Below are 27395 nucleotides of genomic sequence, written 5' to 3'. Positions count from 1 at the left end.
AGATGGCTGTACGTCTGTCAGCGACGATCCCGGCTGTGGTGGTTCCCAGCCCACAGCAGTCATTCCTGTAAATATTCAGTGCATGGAATACCTGGTCCTGGATAATCGACACATAACCTATCATGAGAGATCATTCTGTGGGAACGGTGAACACAATCATTCACAAACAATTGCATTTTCGAAAAGCTAGTGCACACCGGGTGCCAAGGCAGCTTTCCATTTTTGACCGTCACAGAATTGAAAAGTGAAGAAAAAGTGGCCTTGGTTTGATCACTAATGGCGCTTTTCCACTGCATGGAACCGTAACGGTTCGGCACGCTTTTGTGCTTTTCCACTGCTGGTACCGCATGGTATAGGGTCGGAACGGTTCGGTACGGTATAGGTTTGCTTTTCCACTGCATGGAACCGAACGGTACGGCTCTGAAAAAAACAGTACCTACTCGATTGTGGTTCCAACAGGTACCAAACTGGTACCATATCCCACAATCCTTTGCATGCAGTCACTACTAGCCACTGATTGGTCAGAGAATCCCACCCACCCCGTTGTTATCCCACCCACTTAACTTTAGTACTACTTTAGTGGAAAAGCAAACCTATACCGTACCGAACCGTTCCGACACTATACCATGCGGTACCAGCAGTGGAAAAGCAAACCGGGCCAAGCAGGGCCGAGTAGAGCCGAGACAGTACTAGCCGGTACTTGCAGTGGAAAAGTGCCATAAGGGCATCCTGTTTCTCCAGGACAACGCACAAGCTCATACTGCTCACTGCACTACGTGCACATTACAGCAACTCAGCTGGGATTACCATTTCCCCTCATAACCCGCATTTCACTCGAGTGATCTGCACCTCTTTGGACCCCTAAAGAGTTCCCTGGAGGTCAGTATTTCAACACTGATGAGGAAGTGAAGCAGACTGCTAGAATGTTCAGGCATACTGACTAATCCTTCTATGTTGAAGCGTTCCTGGCATTAAACGTTGGGATAAGTGTATAAATGCAGCAGGGGAGTATGTCGAAAAATAAATGTAGTTTCCATTCCTTGAAATACTCCAAAAGTGTGGTGTTCAAAATAAGCAAATCCAAAAGTGATGAAAATATGTCAAAGAAATTAGTGCTTTTCCCTCAAGTGGAAGCACACCGATTTTGTCGTAAATATATGACCCCCTATTACTCAAAGGTAGACATAACACGCTTTTAGATATCCCTAACTGGTAAACTAACACAGCTGTTGACTCCTCAATTGGCTTTCTGCTCCATCTGCTATGGCATCCCATACACATGGACCTCATTATAAGCTTAATAGCGGCTCCTGCACTCTTAAAGTAATATGGAATAGGAATATTATTTATCGACCAATGCTATAATAGTGGTATGAGGTGTTTTTTCTGAAATTTTGTCTTCAGTTTGCAAACATGTCTGCTTTACTGTGGTCAAATAACTCTGTCATTGATTTAGAAGGCCACAGCGCATTGTTCCAGAAGGCCAGATCTTATCCAATTTGCTCAGTGTCAAACTCCAGTCTTGCTTTAATGTTCTTTCTAAACAGCAATGGCTTATAAGCATTAAAGTAATATTAAAGTCTCTTTTTTTTGGTTAAAAATAACAAATATGTCATACTTCCCTACTATGTGTAAAGGTTTTGCACAGAGCAGCCCAGATCCTCCTCTTCACGGGTCCCTCATTGGCACTCCCGGCCCCTACCTCCTGCCGTGTGTCCTCATAGCAAGCAGCAATTCAGATATGGAAATAAGGTATCTGTCCATTCAGATATGGAGCTGCAGCTCAGCCCCTCCCCCTCTCTCCCCTCATTGGCTCACTGACAGATTGACAGCAGTGGGAGCCAATGGCACCAGCTGCTGTCTCAGCCAATGAGGGAGAGTCTCGGACAGCCGAGGCTTTCCTGCAACATCGCTGGATTGAGATGGCGCTCAGGTATTAGGGGGGCTGTTGCATACAGAAGGACATAAAATGCATTAAGATAAAAAAAAATAACCTTCTGCCTTTAGAACAACTAAGGTTTTTCACCTTGATGCATTGTATGCATTAAGGCAGCAATTGGCTCCCACTGCTGTCAATCAAATGTTGTGCCAAGCGAGTGTGGGGCGGGGCCGAGCCGCCCACTCTGTGTCAATAGATGCAGACGGTGGCTCAGGAGTGAGTATGCACAGGTGCCCCCATGGAAAGTGCTTTCCGTGGAGGCACTTGCAAAAGAGGAATAGCCTGGTGTGCCAGCAGGGGACCACAGAAGAGGAGGATTGGCGCTTCTCTGTGCAAAAATATTGCACAGAGCAGGTTAGTATGACATATTTGGTATTTTAATTTTTTTAAATTGGGCTTTATTGTCCCTTTAAATTGGGGCACTTTCTCTTTTAATTACCTGCAAATACTGCAATTAAATTTTAGGTTTGGAAACTGTTCGCATTAAGCTTTCAGCTCTTGAGCAGAATTTGCTAATACTGCTCAAGAGCTGAATACTGGTCAGTCCTGGACAAATCTGCAGTAGTTTAAAATCCTATTTAGTAGATTACAGTGGAATGCTGATTTCATATAATTTGGCGATCTTTTTAAATTCCTTTCCAGACTCATAGGCATCCCCAACATTCTTTCTGAGGGCCTTAAAGAGCTCTATGATCTTGGCAGGATGACCCTGCATGTTAATATCAAAGAGAACACCAGACCCCTAGATATAGGAGGTATAAAAAGACTCCACTAGAATATCCCTTAATCTGGAATTCTAATTTCATTGTAGGGGTGCATATACTTTTACTACGACAGGCAGTACTGCTAAACAGAGACCTGAGTGGGTCAGATGGGGGGGGGGGGCACGTCTGCTCCTCATAGTTAGAACAGTCTTCAGTGGATTAAAGCTGCTGGTTTTGCTTCAGCAGGCTGAACAAAAACAAAAATTCCTCTTTACACACAAATTTTGTATTTTTTTGCCGCTAAATGTCCTCAGTCTGATGAACACTATTATTCAAGCCACTTCTTCTGAGCCCAGATCATCTTGGTCCCGTCTCAGCTTGTAACTGGACAGTAAAAGCAGAAGCAGCCCAGTGATGAACTTGTCTCTGTCACTCTTTCTTTTTCTATATGCATACTTCTTGTCAACGCATAAACTGTGTGGCTCCATGTGCCGACTCTCCCTCTAAGACGCCACCCCTGCTCTACAAGAACTACAAGAGCCTTACTTCAGCTCCAATTATGGAAACTACACTGTATAAATAAAAAAATAAATTGAATTATGTATTAAGGATTACAGAGCTGCATTAACTTGAGTATGTCTAAAGTTTATTTTTAACCTCTTGTGGTACCCTTTTTTTTTTCCACCCTCAAGTTTAATCCAGCTTGAAACTCCTTTGCATATTCCTATTACTCATATTGTACACATTTTACTTTCTGCTAATAAATTATCTCAGCTGTTTAATTTGCATATAAACAAGTTGAACTTTCCATCAGGCATGAGTCACATAAAGCTTATTTATTGGAACACCAAAATGCAATCTATATACATTGACTTTCTTTTTAGGCTACATGAAATCCAAACCATGCTCTAATCCTGGACAAGGTCTGTGAAAACGAGACATTGTAAGTGATTACATTATTTACATCTTTTACTGCATTTAGATCTTAGAAAAAAAAAAAAAAGCTTGAATGCAACGGTTGATCTAATGTTAAAGTGTTCTTAAACCCACAACAGTAAAATCAGTCTGTATATGCAAACTGATAACATGCTTATTATACTCACTGTGGAAACTAAGGGGTTAATCCTCCGCATTGTGTAAAAAGGCTGTTTGATCCTGTCTTTTTCTTATCATAGAAGAAAGAAAATTCCCCTTGGTGATGGGACTTTTAAGGCATTGTATCATGGCAGAATAAAAAAATTATGTAAATAAAAATAATGTTTATTAACGCATAGAAAAAAAAAAAAGATTATAAAATAGTTAAACATGTAAGCGAAGATACAAAAAAATGCATAAGATACATAACAGTGTAAATACAGCACAATAGCAATGAACTGAAATTGCACCGACTGTGGAGGGTGCAGTGATGAAATTGTGACTTCCTCTACTCGACGCATTTCGGAGAAAGAGCTCTCCATCAGGAGGTATGGGAGGTATTACTGCAAGTCAATCACAAAGCAAGACCTGATATTGTATGTATCTTCTTAAAAACAAGGTCTGGTATTCCTGCCTGTCCACCCAATATATGGCACGCTGTATAGAGGATTGTTAAGAAAGAAGACAATGGCATAAAGTTATGATCTTATAATTTTCAATGATTGGCACCATAGCTTGTAGACTAACTAGGGCTGCATCTATTATTTCCATAATTGATTAGTTGGCCGATTATTGTTTCGATTAATCGGATAAAATTAAAAAAACCTTAAGGCCCCTTTCACACAGGCGGACCGTTCAGATCCGCCTGTCAGATTTTTGGCGGATCTGAACTGTCACCCAATGCATCTCTATGGTGCATCGGATGTCAGCAGAGACATGTCCGCTGACATCCGATCCGTCAAATCTGGACGGTTGTAAGGAGGGTATACTAAGCTGTATGTGTGCTGCACTGTGTATACTGACATGTCTGGGGGGGGGGGGGGGGGGGTGCTGCACTGCGTAAACCAGGGCTTGACAAATTTTCCTGAAATCTAGGAGCCAGCTAAAAGAGTTAGGAGCCAGTTTTTTTTTAAACTAACAACCAAGCTTTATTTAATAAAACGGATACTAAATTTACACATAAATACGACTAGAACCCCACTCTCCTCTATAGCGCAATTGGATGAAAACAGGCTGTCTGTCTCTTTCCATCCAATGCCATCTGATCCGATCCACGGGATGGATAGAAAATAGAGCCACCATCCGTCTGCTTTTGGCGGACAGGATCAGATGGCGGCAGATTACTGCTCCATAGAGGAGAATGAAGGGTCCGATCAGGTCTGCCTGAAAAACTGACAGGCGGACCTGATCAGACAGCCCGTGTGAAAGGGGCCTTCGGCTGTGGCATGGCGATGAGGAAAACAAAAAAAAAAAAAAGAGATTATATATATAATTTTTTTTAATAATAATTGGAAAAAAAATGTTATTTTTTTTAATTAAAAAAAAAAGAAAAAAATTGTATTTATTTTTTTTACATTTAAAAAATAAATTAAATTAATAATAATAACCACACTCCCTGTCAAAGGTAACTAACTGGACAGGGAGATGGTAATGCATTGAGAACAAACAGGCAGTGGAAACAGTCATAACAACAGTCATTACTCCCGGCCACCACAAGAGGGCGCCAGTTCCCCATTGGAAGCCTCTCTCATCTCAAGTAGGCCGAAAAGCCGGGGCCTCAATTTTCGGACGGCACAGAAGTCCATGCAAAAATGACAGGACACCTTCTGCAGGGCACCCCAGGCGCCAGGTCGCTAATTGTAGTCGCAAATGCGACCTGGCGCCCGGGGTTTGTTGAGCCCTGGTGTAAACTGACATGTATAGGGGGGTATGCTGAGCTGTGTTTGTGCTGCACTGTATTTCATGATATATAAACAAATAATGCATTCTCTATGCTAACCAACTAATCGGTGAAAATAGTTGTCGATTAATCGATTAGTTGTTTCAGCCCTGACTCTAACTTTCACGCAGAATAATTAATATCCACTAATTTGGGTTATTTTTACCAAAGATATGTAGCAGTATAAATTTTGGCACATATTTATGAAAAAAAAAAATTATATAATCGGAACTAAAACAAAATGTTTTTTTTTTTCTTCAAAATTTTCGCTCCTTTTTTACTTTGATCGCAAAAAAATAAAAAACCCAGTGGTGATTAAATACCATCAAAAGAAAGCTCTATTTGTGTAAAAAAATTCTAAAAAATTTGAATGGGTACAGTGCTGCATGACTGAGTAATTATCATTCAAAGTGTGAGCGCTGAAAGCTGAAAATTGGTCTGGGCAGGAAGGGGGTAAAAGTGGTGGTTAAAGAGGTTGTAAACCCATAAAATAGTTTTTTTCAACCTGAAAGAGAAACACATAATGAGCTAGTATGCATCGCATACTAGCTCATTATGAAATACTTACCTTCGAACGAGCCCCCACCGTGCCGCTCGCTTACCTGTATGACGGGCGACAAGTCCAGTCGTCTGTCTTCCGGGATCGCGGCATCCGGCCATCTGATAGGCCGGAGCCTCGGTGACGTCACTCCCGCACACTCGCACACTCGCGCGGGAGCCGACGGTCACGGCACGGGGCTCTGAAAGAACAACACCAGCGGCCGTTCCTTCGGAGCGCATGTGCCAGTGACGTCACTGGCTGCATGTAAGGTAAATATCTCCTAAACGGTGCATGTTTAGGAGATATTTACAGCAGTACCCATAGGTAAGTCTTATCACAGGTTTACCTATAGGTAAAAGTTGCAGAGGAGGGTTTACTTCCTCTTTAATGATCCTCTATACAGCGTGCCATATATTGGGTGGACAGGCAGAAATACCAGACCTTGTTTTTAACAAGATACATACAATATTATCAGGTCTTGCTTTGTGATTGACTTGCAGTGATAACTCGCATACCTCCTGATGAAGAAGAGCTCTTTCTCTGAAATGTGTCACGTGGAGGAAGTCACAACTTCATCACTGCACCCTCCACAGTCGGTGCATTTTGACTTCATTGCTATTGTGTTGTATCCACAATGTTATGTATCTTATGCATGTTTTGTATCTTCACTTGCATGCGTAACTATTTTATAATAGTATTTATATATTTCAATGGATTAATAAAGAGATTTACATATTTTTTTTAATTTGCCATGATCCAACATACAATACCTTAAAAGTCCCAACACCAAGGGGAATTTTCTTTCTTCTATAGCAGGGATTCACAAACTACGGCCCTGCAGCTGTTGCAGAACTACACATCCCATGAGGCATTGTAAAACTGACATTCACATACATATCTAAGCATGACCAGAATTGATGTTCCTGAACAACTGCAGGGCCGTAGTTTGGGAATCCCTGTTCTATAGTATAAAAGGGATGTGGCACAGGCGGAGGCTAACCACCAGCATCTCTGGACTTCTCTGATCATCTCCTTTTCTGTTCTCAATCCATTTACTGATAGGACAGGGCCTTTGGAGTCAATCAGCAGATGTTCAGTTTGATGTGTATTGCTAGGGAGGTTTTTTTTTTTTTTTTTTTTGGGAGGGTGCATGTGATCAGCACAAGGTCAATCAGCACTCTCCAGACGGAGGGTCAGGGGTCATGCAGCCTCATAGGACAGTCCGTGTAGAACAAAAACTCCTACAAGCTGTAACCAGATACTGATAGACGTAACAAGACTGCTATATACTGCTGAAAGGGTATTCAGCAGTTTATATTTACTAAAACGATTACATGTTCTGTGTACTGTGGGAGATCAGATATAGTGAATGAAAGGTCCTGGGTTTAGTAACACTTCAAATAAAAACTGCAGGCGCGGTCAGCCTTCCATTGTTTTCAATAGGGCTACCTCCTGCAGCTAATCGCTGAGAACCTCTGCTAAGGTTCCTTCATATGATCGAACACAGCCCCATTTGCAAGTGTGAATGAGGTATATAAAACATACCTAAAAATTATTGGTAGTTAGATAAGGTGGTAAAGAAAACAAACAATCAGTGCAGGTGTACTTAGTACATGTGCTTGAAATCAAAGTGATTGATTCACCTGGAACGAATGTATGGTGAATGTCACATTTACTGCTTTATAACTATGGGTAAAATTGTCTATTTGCAGCTCCAAGAATAACAAACTGGTCCTTAGGAATGTTTTTGTTCAGGGTTGGAATGCATGTACATACTGTATATAGCTACATATGTGAAACCCTACCTTGGGAAGACTAACCGGCGTCCTCTGCCTTGTGCGAGCACTTTTAATTAATGTTCGCTGATCTCCTGGAAGCAAGTGATACTTCATGGCTTCAATGAGGTAATCTTTACAGGCACTGCTATTCTTCACCAGAGCTTCTTCCTCAACCCTCTGCAAGACAAAAACATTCACATTTTTAGAATCCTCTTGCTGTTAGTGTTGGTATGATTATGGCCTACAAGAAATAGATGCAGGAAAGGGCGGAGGAGTTGTCCAGCACATAGATTAAAGAAACCTACCATCGAGAATTTCTACCCCAATTGGTGGCAAGTTGTCTTGATAATTTTGGTGTTTCCAAACTAAACAAGGGCTCAAAGCAAATCTATGGTCAAAATAAATTCATATTTTCATGTTCACATTGTATTTATAGCCTACTCCCATTAAGCAAACAATCTTGAAGTTTATAAACTTAAAGAAGTTGTAAAGGCAGAAGGATTTTTATCTTAATGCATTCTATGCATTAAGATAAAAAGCCTTCTGGGTGTAGCAGCCTCCCCGGCACCCCCAAATACTTACCTGAGCCCCATCTCTGTCCAGCGATGTCTACGAGTCCTTTGGCCGCCTGGGACTATCCCTCCTGATTGGCTGAGACACAGCAGTGGTGCCATTGGCTCCCACAGCTGTCAAAGTCAGTTAGCCAATCAGGAAAGAGAGGGGGCAGGGCAGAACTGCAGCTGCGTGTCTGAATAGATACAAGGAGCTGCAGCTCAGCTCGGTGCCCCAAAGCAAGCTGCTTGCTGCGGGGGCACTCAATAGAAGGGAGGGGCCAGGAGCAGGAACGAGGGACCCGAGAAGAGAAGGATCCAGGCTGTCCTGTGCAAAACCAACTGCACAAAGCAGGTAAGTATAACATGTTTGTTATTTTATTTTTTAAAACGAGACTGTACACTTTAAGTGGGGTACACACTATAAAAGAAAAAACAAAATCGGGTGAATGATCATCTGATTTTCCTTGTTTCACAGCAAGTCGAAACCTAGGAAGGAAATAACAATTCTCGCAGGACAAAGGTTTTTTTTTTTTTTTTTTGTGGTTTATTGTTGCTGATCATGTGCAGTCTTTCGTTCCTGATTTTTCTCATACGAAAATGGAACACATTAAATGAAAATGGTTTATTCTGTTTCCGTACGAAAAAAATTTGGGAGTATTCCCTTTGGAAATTTTAATTCAGGTGGTCTAAAAAGCTGTCAAAAGTTGTGTACACACTATCAGAAGATCGCATGATAATGTTTGCCCAATTTTCTTAGTGTGCACAAGCCTTTACTGTGCGAGGATCCCGACACATTTACTTTATTATAGGCACTGCTGTGTCATATTTCATGGAGCCTGTTTTCTGAACTACAGAAGTGGTACAGGAATCACGGCTTGCAGGCAGCACAGTACCATTGGATATGTAGTCCTTAGAAATAGAAAGTAAACAGCAGAGGAGAAGCTGCAAAGAATGCAGGGAATCCAAGAGGTTGTGGAAAGAGATGACTACACAGGCAGCACTCACAACATAAAAGGAGATTTTTCAAGTATACCTACTTTGAATTGTCAAAAATAACTATTGTTTGTGTATTGCTATCATCATGCTGATATTCTAAAATTAAAGTATTTTTTGACCATAAATCTCCTTTAAATCCCAATAAAACTCTTGTCCTGCACATACAGTAATACACTATATTACCAAAAGTATTGGGACGCCTGCCTTTACACGTACATGAACTTTAATGGCATCCCAGTCTTAGTCCGTAGGGTTCAATATTAAGTTGCTCCACCCTTTGCAGCTAGAACAGCTTCAACTCTTTTGGAAAGGCGGTCCACAAGGTTTAAAGTGTATGTAAACCCTCACATATATCCAGTAAAGTGAAAAGCCTCAGATGATATACAGAGATGAAATAAATCTCCCTACATAAGTATTATTTGTAGATCTGCTGTCTTCAGCTTTCTACACTGTTTAAAAAGTGAACATCGTGTTAGAATTTTTTCTTCCTATTCCAGCACTGGGTGTGGTGTCTTGGCATATACTGTGTGACAGCTGATTGGAGGCAAGACACACACCCCTCCTCCACATAGGCAGAGAAAGGAAGAAACATGCAGAGCTGTGTTGTGAATAGACCAGCTCTCTGCTAATATATCTCTATGCACTCACCCGACACAAATTTCCAGCTGCTTTTATCTCGTGTGTCTGAGAGTTTGTCAGAAGTTATCATGCTGATAACAGAGGAACGGAGCAGCAGAAAGACGCAGGACTTAGGGCTTTGAAGAGAGTAAACGCTACAGATATACAGTGCACCTGTAAAGTATTCACAGAGCTTCACCTTTTCCACATTTTGTTATGTCCAAGCCTTATTCCAGGTTAAATTCGTTATTTTCCTCAAAATTCTTGAAAAAAAATACCCCATAATGACAAGGTGGAAGAAGTTTGTTTGAAATCTTTGCAAATTAAAAATACAAAACTAAAAAAATCCCATGTACATAAGTATTCACAGCCTTTGCTCAATACTTTGTTAAAGCACCTTTGGCACCAATTACAGCCTCAAGTCTGTTTGAGTATGAAGCTACAAGCTTGGCTCACCTATTTTTGAGAGGTTTCTCCCATTCTTCTTTGCAGGACCTCTCAAGCTCCATCAGGTTTGATGCAAAGTGTCAGTGTACAGCCATTTTCAGATCTCTCCAGAGAAGTTCAATCGGGTTCAAGTCTAGGCTCTGGTTGAGCCCCTCAAGGACATTCACAGAGTTGACCAGTTGCCACTCCTTGGTTATATCTTAGCTGTGTGCTTAGGGTCATTGTCCTGTCAGAAGATGAACCTTTGCCCCAGTCTGAGGTCCAGAGCGCTCTGGGGCAGGTTTTCATCAAGGATGTCTCGTACATTGCTGCATTACTCTTTTCCTCGATCGGGGCTAGTCTCCCAGTTCCTGCCACTGAAAAATATCCCCTCAGCATAATTCTGCCACCACCATGCTTCACTGTAGAGATGGTAGTGGCCAAGTGATGGGTGGTGCCTAGTTTCTTCCAAACATGACGTTTGCCAATTCAGGCCAAAGAGTTCAATCTTTGTTTCATCAGACCAGAGAATTTTGTTTTCTCCAGGTTGCCTGTCATGTGCCTATTACTAAGGGGTGGCTTCCGTCTGGCCACTCTACCACACAGGCCTGATTAGTGGAGTGCTGCAGAGATGGTTGTTCTTCTGGAAACTTCTCTCTCTACAGAGAAACGCTGGAGCTCTGTCAGAGTGACCATGGGGTTCTTGGTCACCTCCCTAAGGCCCTTCTCTCCCAATCACTCAGTTTGGCTAGGCTGCGCGCTCTAGGAAGAGTCTTGGTGGTTCCAAACTTCTTTCATTTACGGATAATCGAGGCCAAAAATGTAAAATAAATGTGGAAAAAGTGAAGCGCTGTGAATATTTTCCTAGATACACTGTATGTGCCCAGATCAAATTTCATGAATGGGGTTTACATCCACTTTAAGAGTGTGTCTATGGGAATGTTTGACCATTTCTTACAGAAATGCATTTCTGAGGTCAGGCACTGATGGACGAGAAGGCCTGGCAAGCAGTCTCCGCTCCAATTCATCCCAAAGGTGTTCTATCAGGTTAAGGTCAGGACTCTGTGCAGGCCAGTCAAGTCCCCCCCCCCCCCAAACTCAATCATCCATGTCTTTATGGACCTTGTTTTGTGCATGTTGGAACAGGAAGGGGCTATCCCCAAACTGTTTCCACAAAGTTAGGAGCATGAAATTGTTCAAAACGTCTTTGTATGCCGATGCCTTAAGGGTTCTCTTCACTGGAACTAAGGGGGGCCAAGCCAAGCTCCTGAAAAACAACCCCCCACCTTACCAAATGATTTATGCTGTAGTAAGGAATGAAGTGCTAGTGCTGTGCTGCAGTAAGAATTCAAATACCCTATGCTGAAGCAATCTGGAATGCTGGACCACGGCTATTTCACACAAAGCAGCAGCCCAACTCTCCCACAGTATGAAATCCATTACCCCTTCCTCCAAACAGTACACTAATCAAAAGTGCAGCTCAGGTTACATAAGCATAGTTGATTTCTACACTGTTCATGTGGGCAGGTGTTCCTGGCTGCTTTATTGCAATACATGGAGCTCAAACTGGCTTTAAAGCATCCTGAAAGTTGTCTTTCTTCATTACCATGCTACTACTCCTTTGATCAGGGAATTGGGGGAGAGGTTACTAAGGAAACAAAAAGTTCAGCAGCTATTTTCATCCTTTTGTCACGCAGATGGGTGTATACAATTATTTTCAGGGAGATAATGTTGAACTATGAACATAAAAGATTCTTGCAGTTATGGAAGTATAGGACATGTATAAGCCATATCAATAGGATAAGTACCTTGTATTACCTTCAAAATCCTTTTCCTGGAGTACAATAAGGGACAGGGGAGTATTCAAGAATATTGGGACATCCAAAATCAGACCAACAAATAGGTTAGAAACATAGGTTAATCGAAGATGCCGCACAACCCACAAGCCTTCACTATAAAATAATAAAGTCCAAAACAAAGTCCAAAGTAGTCAGATCATTCACCAAATTATTTGCGTGTCCCAATATCTTCTATAACTGATCACCAGTGCTACTCCTGCATATACCTTCCGTGAATAAATGCTCACTGGCTAGTCAGGGGTCATACATGCGTGTGTCCCCTTTGACATGTATCCCACTGGTGGAGTGAATTTGAAGCGGTTTTGTTCTCTGCCTGTGAAGGGGGTAAAAGCGCATGTGACCCTTAACTAGCCATTAGGGTCTAGTCTGGAGGTGAGCATATATTGTTCACAGGAGGTGTATACATGATTAGCACTGGTGATTAGTTATAGAAGATATTAGTGGACGGAGATATTGGGACAAGCAAACAATTTGGGGGTACACATGGATAATTTGGTGAAAGAGCTGACTACTTTAGACTTTATTATTTTATAGTGAAGATTTGTGGGTTGCGTAGCATTTTTTTGCTGCATTATTTACTGAGGGGTGGAGTGAAAGCACTTTACGGTGCAAGCCGGCAACCTCATGTTTATTTTTGATTTATATGCAATTTTATACTTCTGTTTATATGTCTGATGATTTTTGTGGCATAGGGGGTAATCTTGTAGTGGCTGTTCGGATTTGTAATTAGGTTTAGATTAACAGAAGAGCCTAAAAGATGAAGAGCTCTTACAGAGCCACACGAAGCTGGCATCATATGAGGCCTGATAATCTAAACATCTTAAATTATCCTGAATGCGGCACCATGTTTTGAGCACACCCACTTATATTATCTGAGAAGAAGCCTGAACATTCACCTGGTAAAACTTGACCATGTGTTAACAGAAGACGAAGTGGCAGCCTTGCAAAAGTGAGAAACAAAGTGGTGGATGCTTAAAAGTTCAGAAAAACGCTGATATAGTGGAGCGCACTTTCATAGAGAAAGGTGGGACATTGTCCTTAAAGTGGAACTAAAGTCTATTTGTCCTATTTACCGCTTTCATCCAAAGTGGAAGTAAACGAAAAATACCAAACTTTGGGTTGACACCAGAACAGTAATGGAGGGGAAAACTTCCGATGGGAACACTCATTTTATTGACCCTTCTGATACCCAGGTATTCCCTCACTTTGGAGGCATTTTCCCCCCCACTTCTTGTTTTGGCTATGGAACAGGAAGTGAGGTTATTTTTCACAAATGGGACACAGATGAAATAAATAAAAATAAATACAAATCTGGAAGGCCTTATAACCCTCCCTTACTCTATCCAAAAAAGAAAAAAAAAAAAAAAAAAAGTTTTGCCTACTTTAACCACTTGCCGACCGCCGCACGACTATTTACTGCGGCCGTCAGCACCTCACAGGCAAAGCGACGTAGGACTACGTCGCTAGCCTGTGAGGCTCTAGGGAGCGAGCACGCTCCCGCTCGCTCACGGACCCCCCCGCGCAATTGTCCGTTACAGCGGGAGAAAGGCAGACGGCTAATGTAAACAAAGCCGCCTGTCATTCTTCCCTGTGTAAGAATGGAGATCATACGGTTCTGCTATGTAGGACCGTTGATCTCTGTTCTTACACCTCAAGCCACATCCAATCACAGTTAGAAGCACGCCCCTAGGGACACACTTAACCCCTCCTTCTCTAATAAAGTTAACTCCTTCCCTGCCAGTGTCATTTTTACAGTAACAGTGCATATGTATAGTGATTACTGTAGTAATGTCACTGATAACACCAAAAGTGTCAAAAATGTCAGTCAAGGGTCCGATCTGTCCGCCGCAAAAAATCCCAGATCGCCGCCATTACTAGTTAAAAAATAAAAAAACAATAAAAATCTTTCCCTTAGTAAACGCAATAACTTGTGCAAACCAATCAAAATACGCTTTTTGCGATTTTTTTTACCAAACATATGTAGCATAAAACAAATTGGCCTAAAATGTTAAAAAATTTTGAATTTTAAATTTTTTTTGGGGAATTTCATATAAAAAAAATGTGAAAAATATTATTTTTGCAAAATTGACGCTCTTTTTTTGGTTATTAGCGCATGATCAAAAAAAAAAAAAAATCACACAGGTGATGAAATACCACCAAAAGAAAGCTCTGTTTGTGGGAAAAGAAGGACGTCAAATTTGTTTAGGTACAGCGTCGCACGACTGCACAATTGTCCCTTAAAGTCACGAAGTTCCGAATCGCAAAATAGGCCCTGGTCAGGAAGGGGGTAAAATCTTCCGGGGCTTAAGTGGTTAATTACATAGGCTAGAATGATAAGCTTCACAATACACCTATAGATATAAAGTAGTGGAATGAGAAGCAGGTTGTCCCCAGTAGTGACCCTCAGGAATGAGTCAGTCAGTATAAAAGAAGCTCTAGCAGAGAGGTAGATTTGAACAGGATGTACTATATCCAGACAATAAATAAATCTTTTAGATGACGTGGAACAATAACCAAAAGGTATTAAATAGAATACCCTAAGGGGTATTCTATATAAATATATACCTTTGGTATTATTGCACATTAACTATACGTCTATCTTTTGGCAATAGTTTGTCACAGGATTAATTTCTATGGGATGTTAGAGAGTGACTACATCTTGTTTAATTGTGTCTCTGGGATTTAGGATGGACTTGGAAAAAAAAAAAAATGGATTTTTGTAAGAACTTACCGTAAAATCCTTTTCTCTTAAGCTCATTGACAGACGTAGTCTTCTTGATTCTCAAGAGCTGGGTTATGTTGTCTCCGCAGGAGTAGGACTAGGCAGAATGACAAAACGTTCTGGCTCCACCCTAGGGGGCAGTCCCTGAGGGTATATCCTCCCTCTCTCTGCTACAGGGAATCAGTTCTGTTTAAAGCAGTACAGAGAAATTAACCCAACCCAACTCAATGATAGAGGGGCGGGTACTACGTCTGTCAATGAGCTTAAGAGAAAAGGATTTTACGGTAAGTTCTTACAAAAATCCATTTTTCTCTATCGCTCATTGACAGACGTAGTCTTCTTGATTCTCAAGAGCTGGGACATCCAGAAGCAGTGCCACAAATGAGGGGTGGGATTGACAAAATCAAATCCAATCTAGTAGGCCCAACCGGTGCCAAACTAGAAGTTTTAAAGGCTCATTATAAACAAAGAATGAGACTAAAGAAAAATTTTCCAACGGAAAAAACCCTCGAGGTAGACCACTGGTCTCCTCAAATTGCGGCCTGCAAAACCTTGCGGCCAAATGAGGCATCAGACGATGCCATTACATCAACTTTATAATGTTTAGAGAAGGTATGCACCGACGACCAGGTAGCCGCCTTGCACACCTGGACCACTGACGCCTGATGGCGAAAGGCCCATGACGCACTAAGTGCCCGAGTGGAGTGCGCCTTAACAGGGAACGGGGGCTCCCGACCCTTAATAGAATAAGCCTGTACCACCGTCTGTCTGATCCATTTGGAAATAGTCGCGGCAGATGCAGGCAACCCCTTTTTGGGTCCATCCGGGATCACAAAAAGTGAATCCGTCTTGCGAAACGAGTCTGTCGTTTTCAAGTATACCCTGATCGCCCGGACCACATCCAAGGAGTGCAAAGCAAATTCCCGAGGATGACTGGGCTTAGGACACAGGGAAGGTAATACAATTTCTTCATTCAGATGAAATTCTGAAACTACTTTTGGTAGGAAGGATGGATTCGGACGAAGAACCACCTTATCTCTATGAACCACCAGATATGGTGAACGACAAGATAATGCGGCCAGTTCTGACACCCTGCGTGCAGAAGTAATAGCCACCAAGAAGGCCACCTTCTGGGACAACGTGGGTAGAGGAATCTCCCTAATATCTTCAAAGGGAGGTTTCTGAAGAACCGACAACACTAAATTAAGATCCCAGGGGGGTAACGGCGCGTGCACTGGCGGAGCCAGATGTCGCACCCCCTGGATGAAATTCCGCACCAAGGAATGAGTAGCCAAAGGCTTCTGAAAGAAGATGGCTAATGCTGAGACCTGACCCTTGATAGTACTCAAGGCCAGTTTCTGCTCAACCCCTTGTTGCAGAAAAGCCAATATTCGACTAATCGAATAAGACCGAGGACGGAACCCCAAAGGTTCACACCATGCAATGTAGGACTTCCATGTGCGATGATAAATCTTTCTGGAAGTCGCTTTCCTTGCTTCAACTAGAGTAGGAATAACTGAAGCTGACAAACCTTTGTCCTTCAGCACCTGGGTCTCAATAGCCAGGCCGTTAAAGCCAGCGATCGTAAAGCAGGATGGAAGATCGGTCCCTGAGACAGTAGATCCTCTCTGAGAGGAAGTCTCCACGGGACGTCCGCCACCAGTCTGACCATGTCGGCGTACCAAGCTCGACGAGGCCAGTCCGGAGCTACCAGGATTACTGGGATTCCTTCCTCCTCTACCCTGCGAAGAAGTCTTGGCAGTAACGCGAGAGGAGGGAAGGCATATATTAGCTGGTATTGCCCCCACGGGGCGATCAGTGCGTCTGCGGTTTCTGCTAGAGGATCGCGGGAGCGAGCCACGAATCTCTGAACTTTCCTGTTGAATCGTGATGCCAACAGATCCACATCCGGGGTGCCCCGTAGGCACAACTGGTGGAAAACGTCTGGATGGAGGGACCATTCCCCCTGATCCAGGGTCTGACGGCTGAGATAATCTGCCTGCCAATTCTCCACCCCCGGAATGAACACCGCAGAGATTGCTGGAACAAATCGTTCCGCCCAGCGAAGAATGCAAGCCACTTCTTTGGCCGCTCGGACACTCTTGGTGCCCCCCTGGTGATTGACATAAGCCACGGCCGTGGCATTGTCCGACTGGATCCGAACCGGGCTGCCCTGGAGCTGCTCGGTCCAGTGAATCAGACAAAGTCTGATCGCTCTCAGTTCTAATACATTTATCGGTAATCTGGATTCTTCCGGGGACCAAAGTCCCTGGGCAGATAATTGACCGAGAATTCCTCCCCATCCGGATAGACTGGCATCCGTGGTCACTATCGTCCAATATATTGGCAGAAATGACTTTCCCTGGCTGAGCATTGGAGACCGAAGCCACCAAACCAGAGACTCTCTGGTCTGTTTGTTCAATCGTATCTGATTGTCCAGGGATTCCGGATTCCGATTCCATCTGAGGAGAATCTCTTGCTGAAGAATTCGGGTATGGGACTGGGCAAATGGGACTGCTTCGAATGAAGCCACCATCAACCCCAGAACCCTCATGCAAGTCCGAAGGGAAGACCAGCTGTTGGACAGTAACAACTGGACTGCTGATTGAATCTTTCGAAGTTTCCCTACCGGAAGAAACACTCTTGTCCTGACTGTGTCTAGAATTAGACCCAGATATTCGAGCCTCTGGGTGGGAAACAGAAAAGACTTTTGCTGGTTCACCAGCCACCCGAATTCCTGTAAAGAAATCATAGTAATTTCTATGTTTTGTAGCAAGGTCTGAGGAGACTCTGCATGAAGCAGAAGATCGTCTAGGTAACCTAGAATCGATATACCTCTTTGGCGCAGAAGTGCCAACATTGGGGCCAACACTTTTGTGAAGACCCGCGGAGCCGTGGCGAGACCGAAAGGTAACGCCGCAAACTGATAGTGGTTCTCTTCTACGGAAAAGCGTAGAAAACGCTGATGTCCTGCGAAAATGGGAATGTGAAGATAGGCGTCCTTGATGTCTATGGACGCTAGGACATCCCCTGGATGCAGGAAGGCTGCTACCGTGCGAATGGACTCCATTCTGAATCTTCTTATGTTGACGAAAGAATTGAGTGCTCTTAAGTCCAGAATTGGACGCACTTTGCCCTCTTTCCTGGGTATTGTAAACAGGTTTGAATAAAACCCTTGAAACCGTTCTGTCCAAGGAACGTGGACTACCACTCCTTGTTGTAGTAGATCTGTGACTGCTCTCCGCAGATCTTCTAGACGATCCGGAGATAGTCGGATATTGGAAGGGAAGAATCGCGCCGGTGGGAGAGATCGAAACTCGATCTTGTACCCTGACTTTATGACTTCGCAAACCCATTTGTCCGGGGTTCTGGAAAGCCATGGATCCGGGAACCGGCGAAGACGTCCCCCCACCCCAGTTATGGGTGGGGGCGCACCTTCAGGCTTTGGATGGTTTATCTTCAGGTCTGGAGGGGGCGGGCTTTTGCTTGCCCGACCAACGACCCCTGACGCCTCCTGTAGGAACCTTGGAGGACTTAGTTTTTTCACCCGCTGGACGAAAAAACCTCTTGTGAGCAGAAAAAGAAGGCCCTCGTCTTTGACGAGTTCCTCTACCTTTAAAATTTTGCGGTAAAAAGGTGCTTTTTCCACCGGTGAGATCCTTAATGATCTCATCTAAGTTGGCTCCAAATAGACGTTCTCCTCAGAGTCTGAATCCGAGGTTTCAGATAATAAGGGGTTAGGCGGGGGTCGCTTTCTTGCGCCCTGTCCCTGACAAGCCACTTCCACCCGGGACACAAAAGTTTCCATAATGGCTGACAAAGATTCAATTGTCAATGGGGTGCTGGAGGATCCCGCAGACCCCTCGAGGGGATCTGGAGGAGATACATGAGTGGCAGGGTCCATGTTAATACAGGACACTTTTGCCAGCAATAAACAAAAAAACTTTTTTTTTTTTTTTTTTTTGTGTGTCTCCCCCTAGCGCAATAGCGCCCCTCAGAGTACCTGCTTCTCGATCCCAGAGAGAGAGAGAGGGACCCCCAAGGCTCACCAACCGATGCAGTGCAGTTTCCAACAAACTGCAGCCAGCGTCTGTCTTACACAGACTGGAAGGAGCTGTTTGCTTTTTCCCGGGCAGAAGGCGTGGCTCCGCCCCCTGTGTACGCCTTCTGGCGTTCCCAGCCCTCCACGAGGAAGCTGGGCTCACAAAACATGGCCGCCCCCATGGAAGAGACATAAGACTCCAAAAACATGGCGGCCGGCGTGACCTGAGGACATACATGCATTCGGTCTACGGCAAAATGGCGGCGGACCGCCGATATCGTCTTCCCAGCACATCCACCTGCACTCTGCTGAGAGGTGACATATGGATCTACAGAGATACACTGCACATAAGGTAGGATTATACCTCCTATGTTTGCTGTAATGTTACAGTCTGCTGGGTAGAGTGTTAGCTCTTGAACCAAGTCCACTTCCCACAAACACATGCTGTATTACAAGGGGGACTTGTAAGTGTCAGATATATACTGACCATATATGGAGGGGCCCATAATATATACTGCCTCATAAATGAGGAAAAAAGGGAACGTTTTACTCACCATACCGAACCGACAGGCACCCTCTCTTCATAATACCCTCTCCACCGAGGTGGGGGTTTGTGGACGCCTCGACTCTCTGGTCCTGGCGTCCAAGCGAGCTTTTAACTCGCAAAGTCAGTCCCTTCACTGGGACTCCGTCGCGGCCGACTCAGCGCACTGGTCTGCACGCGCTTTTAGGCAGAAACCGGGGTGACCACTGGATCTCACATCCAGCCCGTCGCCCGGCCCCGCATACTTACTTGAATATGTCGCGGCCGACCAAGCGCAATGCCTGGTCTGCACGCGCTCGTAGGCCGGCTGGGGTGACCACAAGTGTCGCCCAGTCCGGCATTTTTGCTTGAAGATCTCACAGGAAAAAAACACTGGAGAAAACTACCTAAAAAATGTCTTTTTCTTAAAGAAAAAAAGTCTTGCCAGGACCAAAAGATCCCAGCAAGGAACTTAGGTCCTTACTCCTGACTAGACAGAAAAAAACTGATTCCCTGTAGCAGAGAGAGGGAGGATATACCCTCAGGGACTGCCCCCTAGGGTGGAGCCAGAACGTTTTGTCATTCTGCCTAGTCCTACTCCTGCGGAGACAACATAACCCAGCTCTTGAGAATCAAGAAGACTACGTCTGTCAATGAGCGATAGAGAAAATGTTATTCTGTTTAATTACTTAATACCTAATTGATTCCTGTTGTGAAATGTATCTATACAAAAGAAAGGATGTAATGATATTTTTATTTCATGTTTGTTTCTACCTAAGGAAGGGCGCAAGCTTTATAGCCCGAAACTTTAGTTCATGGAATGATATACAACTTTGTATGTGAATTTTCCTCAAATTTTTTAAGTGCAGCAATCCTTGGATTCGTATATACCGTATTTTCCGGCGTATAAGACGACTGGGCGTATAAGACGACCCCCCTATTACATGATCTACCGGTAATACTTATACTTAGGTTACCTTGGAGATATTATACTCGGCGTATAAGACGACCTCCCATTTTTGGGGGATTTTTTTGAGGTTCAAAAGTAGTCTTATACGCCAGAAAATATGGTACAGTATTTGTTAAGCTATTGTTTATACCATTTTAGCTGCGGCAACCCAGTTCTCTTTTTTTCTTTCTTTTGTACTGTATTTAGATTGACACTTTGCACGAGTGTATATTTAAAACTTTATCTCAAAATAACCTTGTTTTTGTATAGAAAAAAAAAATAGTCATGAATTTAAGAGACCCTTGCTTTTTGAGAGGAAAGCAATGGCAAACTTGGACAACATTATGAAAATTAGAGACATCACCCTACCGACAAAGTGCCGCATAGTCAAAGCTATGGTATTCCCAGTAGTAACCTATGGCTGTGAAAGTTGGACCATATGGAAGGCTGAACGCCGAAGAATTGATGCTTTTGAACTATGGTGTTGGAAAACACTCTTGAAAGTTCCTTGGACTGCATGAAGATCAAATCAGTCAATCCTGAAGGAAAGCAACCCTGAATATTCACTGGAAGGACAGATCCTGAAACTCAAATACTTTGGCCACCTAATGCGAAGAGAGGACTCATTGGAAAATACACTGATGCTGGGAAACATGGAAGGAAAAAGAAGAGGATGACAGAAAACAAGATGGATAAATATCATCAAAACAATGAACATGAAGTTAAGCAAGCTCCGGGAGGCAGTGGAGGACAGAAAAGCCTGGAGCGCTATAGTGCAAGAGGTCAAGAAGAGTCGGAGAAGACTAAACGACTGAACAGGATGAGGCAGTCAACTCAGAAAATGGATATCAAGGACCCTGCAGGGAGCTGGCTGGAAGTCAAGCAGAAATGCAGAGAAAGTGCATGTGCTCAGCAGCCTGTGCCATGGAAGGAATGTGAAAAAGATTTAAAAAAAATCTCAAAAGCACCAAAAATGTGTGTCCTGGCCTCAGGAGGAACATGCATCAAAAGTTGAAAAGGTGTCACAGTGCTCCAATAGAGTGTGGAATTTGCAGCATAACCCCCAAAGAGGCAATATACTTGTAAGGGTGCCGGGCTCCTTCAAAGGCAGGAACAAACCTACTCACCAATGGCAGTCTGGATGGATGACTGTAGTCCATGTTGGGCTTCAAGCAGATACCAGAGAGGATTTTACCTCTCCAGAGTGCTTCAGAAATATGCTTCCACTAGCGGGTGCAGCACGGCCCTGGACCTTCAAAGCACTGTGTAGCTAACACACACATCACCAGGGAGACCACCTAGGAGAGCATCTTAGAATCCAGAGCTCAAGAAAACTATATGAGCTGCTCCGGCTTATACAGCAAGGTCTAGGTATGGCCTCCAAAAGCTATCCCAATTATCAGCCAAGCTATAGAGGTTCAAAATGATTCCTACTGGCTTTGTAACAACTGAATAAATTGGCAAGCAGAAAAATATCTTGATGAAAGGTTGAAAAAAAAAAAAAAAAAAGGAAGTAGTAGTTTGCTTCTCTTAGAAGAGAGAAGATGTCCATTCTCCACGCATACTAGCAAAAAACATGCTGGGAGGGCTTATACTGGGCTGTCTTAAAATTTGGTGTCCCAACATCCAACCTCTTTAAAGCAGTTGCATAACCCAATGTACTTGAATGCTCCTGTGTCCCTTAAAAACTTGACAACCAGGCCATAGCTAAATGACGGCTGCAGTGCGGTCAGCTAGTTCTAGGAGGGCATACTAGGACATCCTCCTGAACTCACGCTTCCTGCGTGCCCCCCGGGGCGCGCACCCAGAGGCGTTTGTGCTTATTCCATACCACATCCGTGCCACATCAGTGCTCATCCGGGTCTCATCCATACCACATCAGTGCTCATCTGTGCCCATTCATGCCACATTAGTGCTTATCCATGCCTCATTCCTGCCACATCAGTGAATTATCCATGTCACATCAGTGCTCATTCATGCTTTATCAGTGCTCATCCAGAATAACATCCATGCCACTACAGTACCCATCCGTGCCCATCATTGTCATTACAATGCCTCAGAAAAGAGTAAAAGGTAGTCAGGAAGTTAGATGTGTAATTTATGTCCCTAGAACACCTGACAGTGCTCCCTGCATGTTGGGCCTCTGTGTGTGGGCAGGCTGTGTAAGTGTCTCACACATGTGGTATTGCCATACTACGGAGGAGTAGCAAAATGTTTTCTGGGGTGTATTTTTTCTATGTACATGCTATGTGTTAGAAATATCTTATAAATTGACAACTTTGTGTAAAAAAAATTGTTTTTCATTTTCTTTCCACATTTTCCAAAAACGTGGAAAAAAAAATGACATGTTCAAAAGACACATTATGCATCATCCTAGATTATATGTTAGGGTGTTTGCTTTCCAAAATGGGGTCATGTTTTGATTGTTTCCATTGTCCTGGTACTCCAGGGCCTTCAAAAGTTTAAGATGCAGTCAAGAAATTAAATATGTAATTGATGTCCCTAGAACACCTGATGGTGCTCCTTGCATGTTGGGAATCTGTATGTGGCCAGGCTGTGAAAAAATGTCACACACATGGTATCGCCAAACTAAGGAGGAGTAGCAGAATGTGTTTTAGGGTGTAGTTGCAAGTATGCATATGCCATGTGAGAGAAACAACCTGGTAATATGACAATTTTGTGGGAAAAAAAATATTTGCAAAGAATTGTGGGAAAAAATTACAACTTCAAACTCACTATGCCTCTTAAATATCTTAGAATTTCTACTTTCCAAAAAGGGGTAATTTGAGGGGTATTTGTAATGTCCTGCTTGTTAATGTCTCCAGAAATGTGATCAGCTGATCAGCTGTCAGTAAATCAGGTGTGAGATCAGGTGTGATCAATTTTCAGCGATTGGCGCCATAGCTTGTAGACTCTATAGCTTTTAGGCTCGGTTCACGTTAGTGCAATGCAGGAAACCCTGCGAATCCACGGTGGGTTCCTGCATAGCACCTGACTCACAGGCAGTTCACACTGCCATATGCGAACCGCTGGGAGTGTCAATACAAAGTTAATGACACCCCCAGATCGGTTTGCATATCACAGTGCGAACTGTCAATTCGGACAGGAATCGGATGGCATAGGTGTTGACTAGCTATGTGATCCGATTCTGGTGCGGACCAGAAAAAGGGTCCTGCACCAGTTTGGCCTGAATTCAATGCGAATTTAGCCATACAATCTGTATGGCTGAATTCACATCCCATGGACATTGCATGTGATTTGCACAGCTGAATGGTGCGAATCACATGCAGTGTCTTTCATCGCACCAATGTCAACCGAGCATGACAAAGACCAAATAATATACATTGATTTTTGTTATTTTTACCAAAAGATATGTAGCAGTAAAAAATTTTGGCCAAAATGTATTACGAGAAAGTACTAATTTTATACCGAAACAAAATTTTCAGCCTTTTTACATTTATAGAGCTAAAAAAAAAAAAAAAAACAGTGGTGATTATTGACCACCAAAAGTAAGCCCTACTTGCATAGAAAAAAAAAGGACAAAAATTTCATATGGGTACAGTGTTGCATGACTGAGTAATTGTCATTCAAAATGTGAGCACTGAAAGCTGAAAATTGGCCTGGTTAGAAAGGGGGTATAAGTGCCAAGTGGATGTAGTTAATGTACAATTAAAAACTGATTTCATATTTGTTTTGTGCAACACTTCAATATACTTATTACATCATGGAATTCATACACAGGGAAGAAAGAATTTTGCAGCTTACAGAATTGCATTCAACCACTTGTTACTGGTGTTAAAATCCACCATGCTTCAGCAAGAGAATGTCAGCAACTGTACACAAGTTAAATCCACAAATTTTTATCTGGCATACCACAACAATGAATGGCCTATAAATATTTGTTTACTGCAGTATTTACAGAGAAAACAGGAATACTGAACACTGTGTGGGTGGTTTGTGCTTCAATAGAAAAAAAGATTGCAGCGAGAACAGCTAAATGTTCAATATTCTTAAAAAAGGAATTGAAAAAGGATTTTAGGGACTTCTTCAAATACTTTTTTTAAAGATGCTTTTTATTGCATTTGCAAACATAAATGTTACATATATCAGTGTATTTAAACAAAGCACAAATTCTTCACATTTCTCAACTCATGGTGTCCTACAGGCAGAATTTGAGAACTTTGAGATATGAAAACTTAGTACTTATGAAATAATTACAAAGGTAAAATGCCTGTAGTGTTCTTTTCTCCTATGGAGCATCCAAATGTCATGGATGAAGTTTGGAGAGGTGATGCCCATTTGTGCTGTGTCTTCTACATTGATAGATTAATATTTGTTTAAAAGAAATAAACTGAGACTGAGTCCCAGCAGGAAACCTAGGTCCTTGTTCTCTAGGCAGAAACAAACTGATGTGCTGGGCTGTGGCAGTGGGGGTTATGCCTGGAGGGACAGCCCCTAGGGTGTGTACATTCAAATTTTTCTGCCTAGACTACTCCTGATGGGAGGAGCATAAACCACTCAGCTCATGGAGATGAGGCTGCGCCTGTCGATGGACAATAGAGAAAAAAGCTTTGGCCACACTTAATCTAAAATCTGTTTAATTCTCTACATTTTTGCCTTCAGGTTACAACCAGGTAATTTAATTTAATGAATCCTCCTACTCTTACCAGATGGACAAAATAACATATAGAAAGTCCCAAAAAAAATAAATCTGATTAAAATTACATCTGTTCTGGAGACTAATCCTATTAATGCCTTAAGAAGGTAAAATAGTAGATGATGTCTGGCTTGTTACAGCAAATAGCTGCTTGTTGTATACAATAATTAAACATGAAATGTTGAAGGCAGTGAGACTGGCAATAAAAAAAAAAAAAAAAAAAAAAAAACAAGGACAGCATGCCCAAGAGGTTCTGGAGGAATATAGATAACCTAAAAATAATACGGCTCAAATGAATAACTAACATTAGATAAGGCATATCCAACCCACAGGCAATGTGGCCCACCGGCCGTGGAACTCCAGTCTCCCGGCCACGGGCAGATCCGGGGGGGGGGGGGTGGGGGAGGGGGCAACAGGACAATTTCCCCCCCCCGCCCAGGAAAATATTAGAGACTCTCCCTCCTGCTCTGGGACGACGGATCGGCAAATCCGCCATCCCCGAGCATCACTGTAAATAACAGAGCAAGCACTATAGGAAGCAGAGCCAGTGCTTCCTGTATAGCGCCGAATCCTGTTACAGGGAAAGTGATACCAAATGCACTCCGCCTCTGCCTGTGACAGGAGCAGGCGCTATACAGAAAGCATTGTCTCTGCTTCCTCAAGCGCGGCTCCTGTTACATGATGATCATGCTCAGGAATGGTGGGTCGGGAACCAACCAACAGTATCCGGCAGCAGTAACAGCCAGCAATACCCGGCAGCAGTAGCACCACCAGCAGTAGCCTTAACAGCAGTCTGCAAAATAGGTAAAAAAAGGTATGTGCATTAGTGTGTGTTAATTGTTGCAATATGTTTTTTTAATAGCTAGTTGTGTTTTGTCATAGTATGTCATGTCCTTGTTCTACACCTTTACATTCAGGTGTATCTTATCAGTCCCTAATTAATCAATAGAAAAATGCCTCTCTGCGCCATCTCCATATACTGTAAATTTAGATCAACTTATGTGGATGTTTTTGCTAAAGTCGGCCATAGATGGTACGGTTATCTTTCCTGCAGCAGGAATATCGCTTGATTCCGCCATCAACACAGTCAGTGTTGATGGGAGAATCCCTCCCAAGGAGCTATTGGGTTCTCCCAGTAGTCAGGTGCGGGAAGCTGTCCCTGCCGGGGGAACAAAGTGATTGTTGATAATGGCTATAGTCCCTTTCAATAATCGCCTAAAAATTCCGACATGATCGATTGATCAACTTACATACAATCAGCCTGTCCTTGCTGAACTGGCAGAGATTCAAAGTATTAAAGCAGTTTATCTAAAACTGTATGAAGATACAACAAGAACTATGACCACTCTAGAAATTCTCAAACAAACCAACATTTTGATAATGATTTCTTATGATGTCCGATTCCTGACTTCCTTCTCACATTATTGTCCTCTGTCCTCAAAATCTCCATACTTCACCCCTCCTCTCTAACCCACAGTATATATATATATATATATATATATATATATATATATATATATATATATATATATATTTCCCTCACTCGTACACGCTCTCTATTACTGCACATCACCTCCTGTAATTACTGAACCCACATGCTGACCCAAACATCAGTACAGTGAGGTATTTGTGTATATGTATATATGCCACTCATGTCTTACTTTCCTCACCCACCTCCTAATCGCTGGGGACTTTCCCCCCAATACTAGCCCTCCATGTTCTAACTGAAACCCTGCCATCCAGCTCCCAAGGCTCTGTTCTAGGTCCCCTTCTCTTCTCTATCTACACCTCCTTTCTTGGTCACTCGATAACCTCCCATGGCTTCCAAATTCATCTCTACGCCGATGACACCCAAATTTATCTCTCTACTCCCCACCTCGCTCCTTCCATCTCCTTTCACATTACTAACATATCAAAATGGATGTCCCACTACTTTCTCAAACTAAATCTTTCTAAAACCTTGTACTATTCACAGCCCCCCCCCCCCCCCCAACTTTTCCATAAAGATTAATAATACAGCTACTACAATAAAGCTGCCCAACCCCAGACCCCCCCCCTATAATTTCACTGACCCCGATTTCGATCCAGTGCTGTGCCTGAGAGCAACGTCTCTATCTGCTCTCTTCCCCCTCACAGGGCAGATTGATAGATTATAGATTCCTGCTGCTGTCAACCAAATCCTGTGAGGAGAAAGCGGGGAGCGACGCTCAGGAATAAACCTACAGGTGAACCA

The 27395-nt window shown here is 43.0% G+C and overlaps 1 protein-coding gene across 1 annotated transcript in view; it reads right to left on the bottom strand.

The window, feature by feature from the left end:
• Positions 1–27395, bottom strand: part of KLHL2 (kelch like family member 2) — a 293449-nt gene that overhangs the window by 73037 nt on the left and 193017 nt on the right. The window contains exon 8 of the mRNA XM_082272572.1: positions 7844–7993. Within this exon, the coding sequence (XP_082128698.1) occupies positions 7844–7993 (150 nt within the window). The remainder of the gene's footprint in view (positions 1–7843; positions 7994–27395) is intronic.

Source organism: Pelophylax lessonae, assembly GCF_965119305.1.
Source record: "Pelophylax lessonae genome assembly, chromosome: 1".
In the NCBI taxonomy this organism is placed as follows: domain Eukaryota; kingdom Metazoa; phylum Chordata; class Amphibia; order Anura; family Ranidae; genus Pelophylax; species Pelophylax lessonae.
This window is presented reverse-complemented; position numbering and strand designations above follow the sequence as displayed.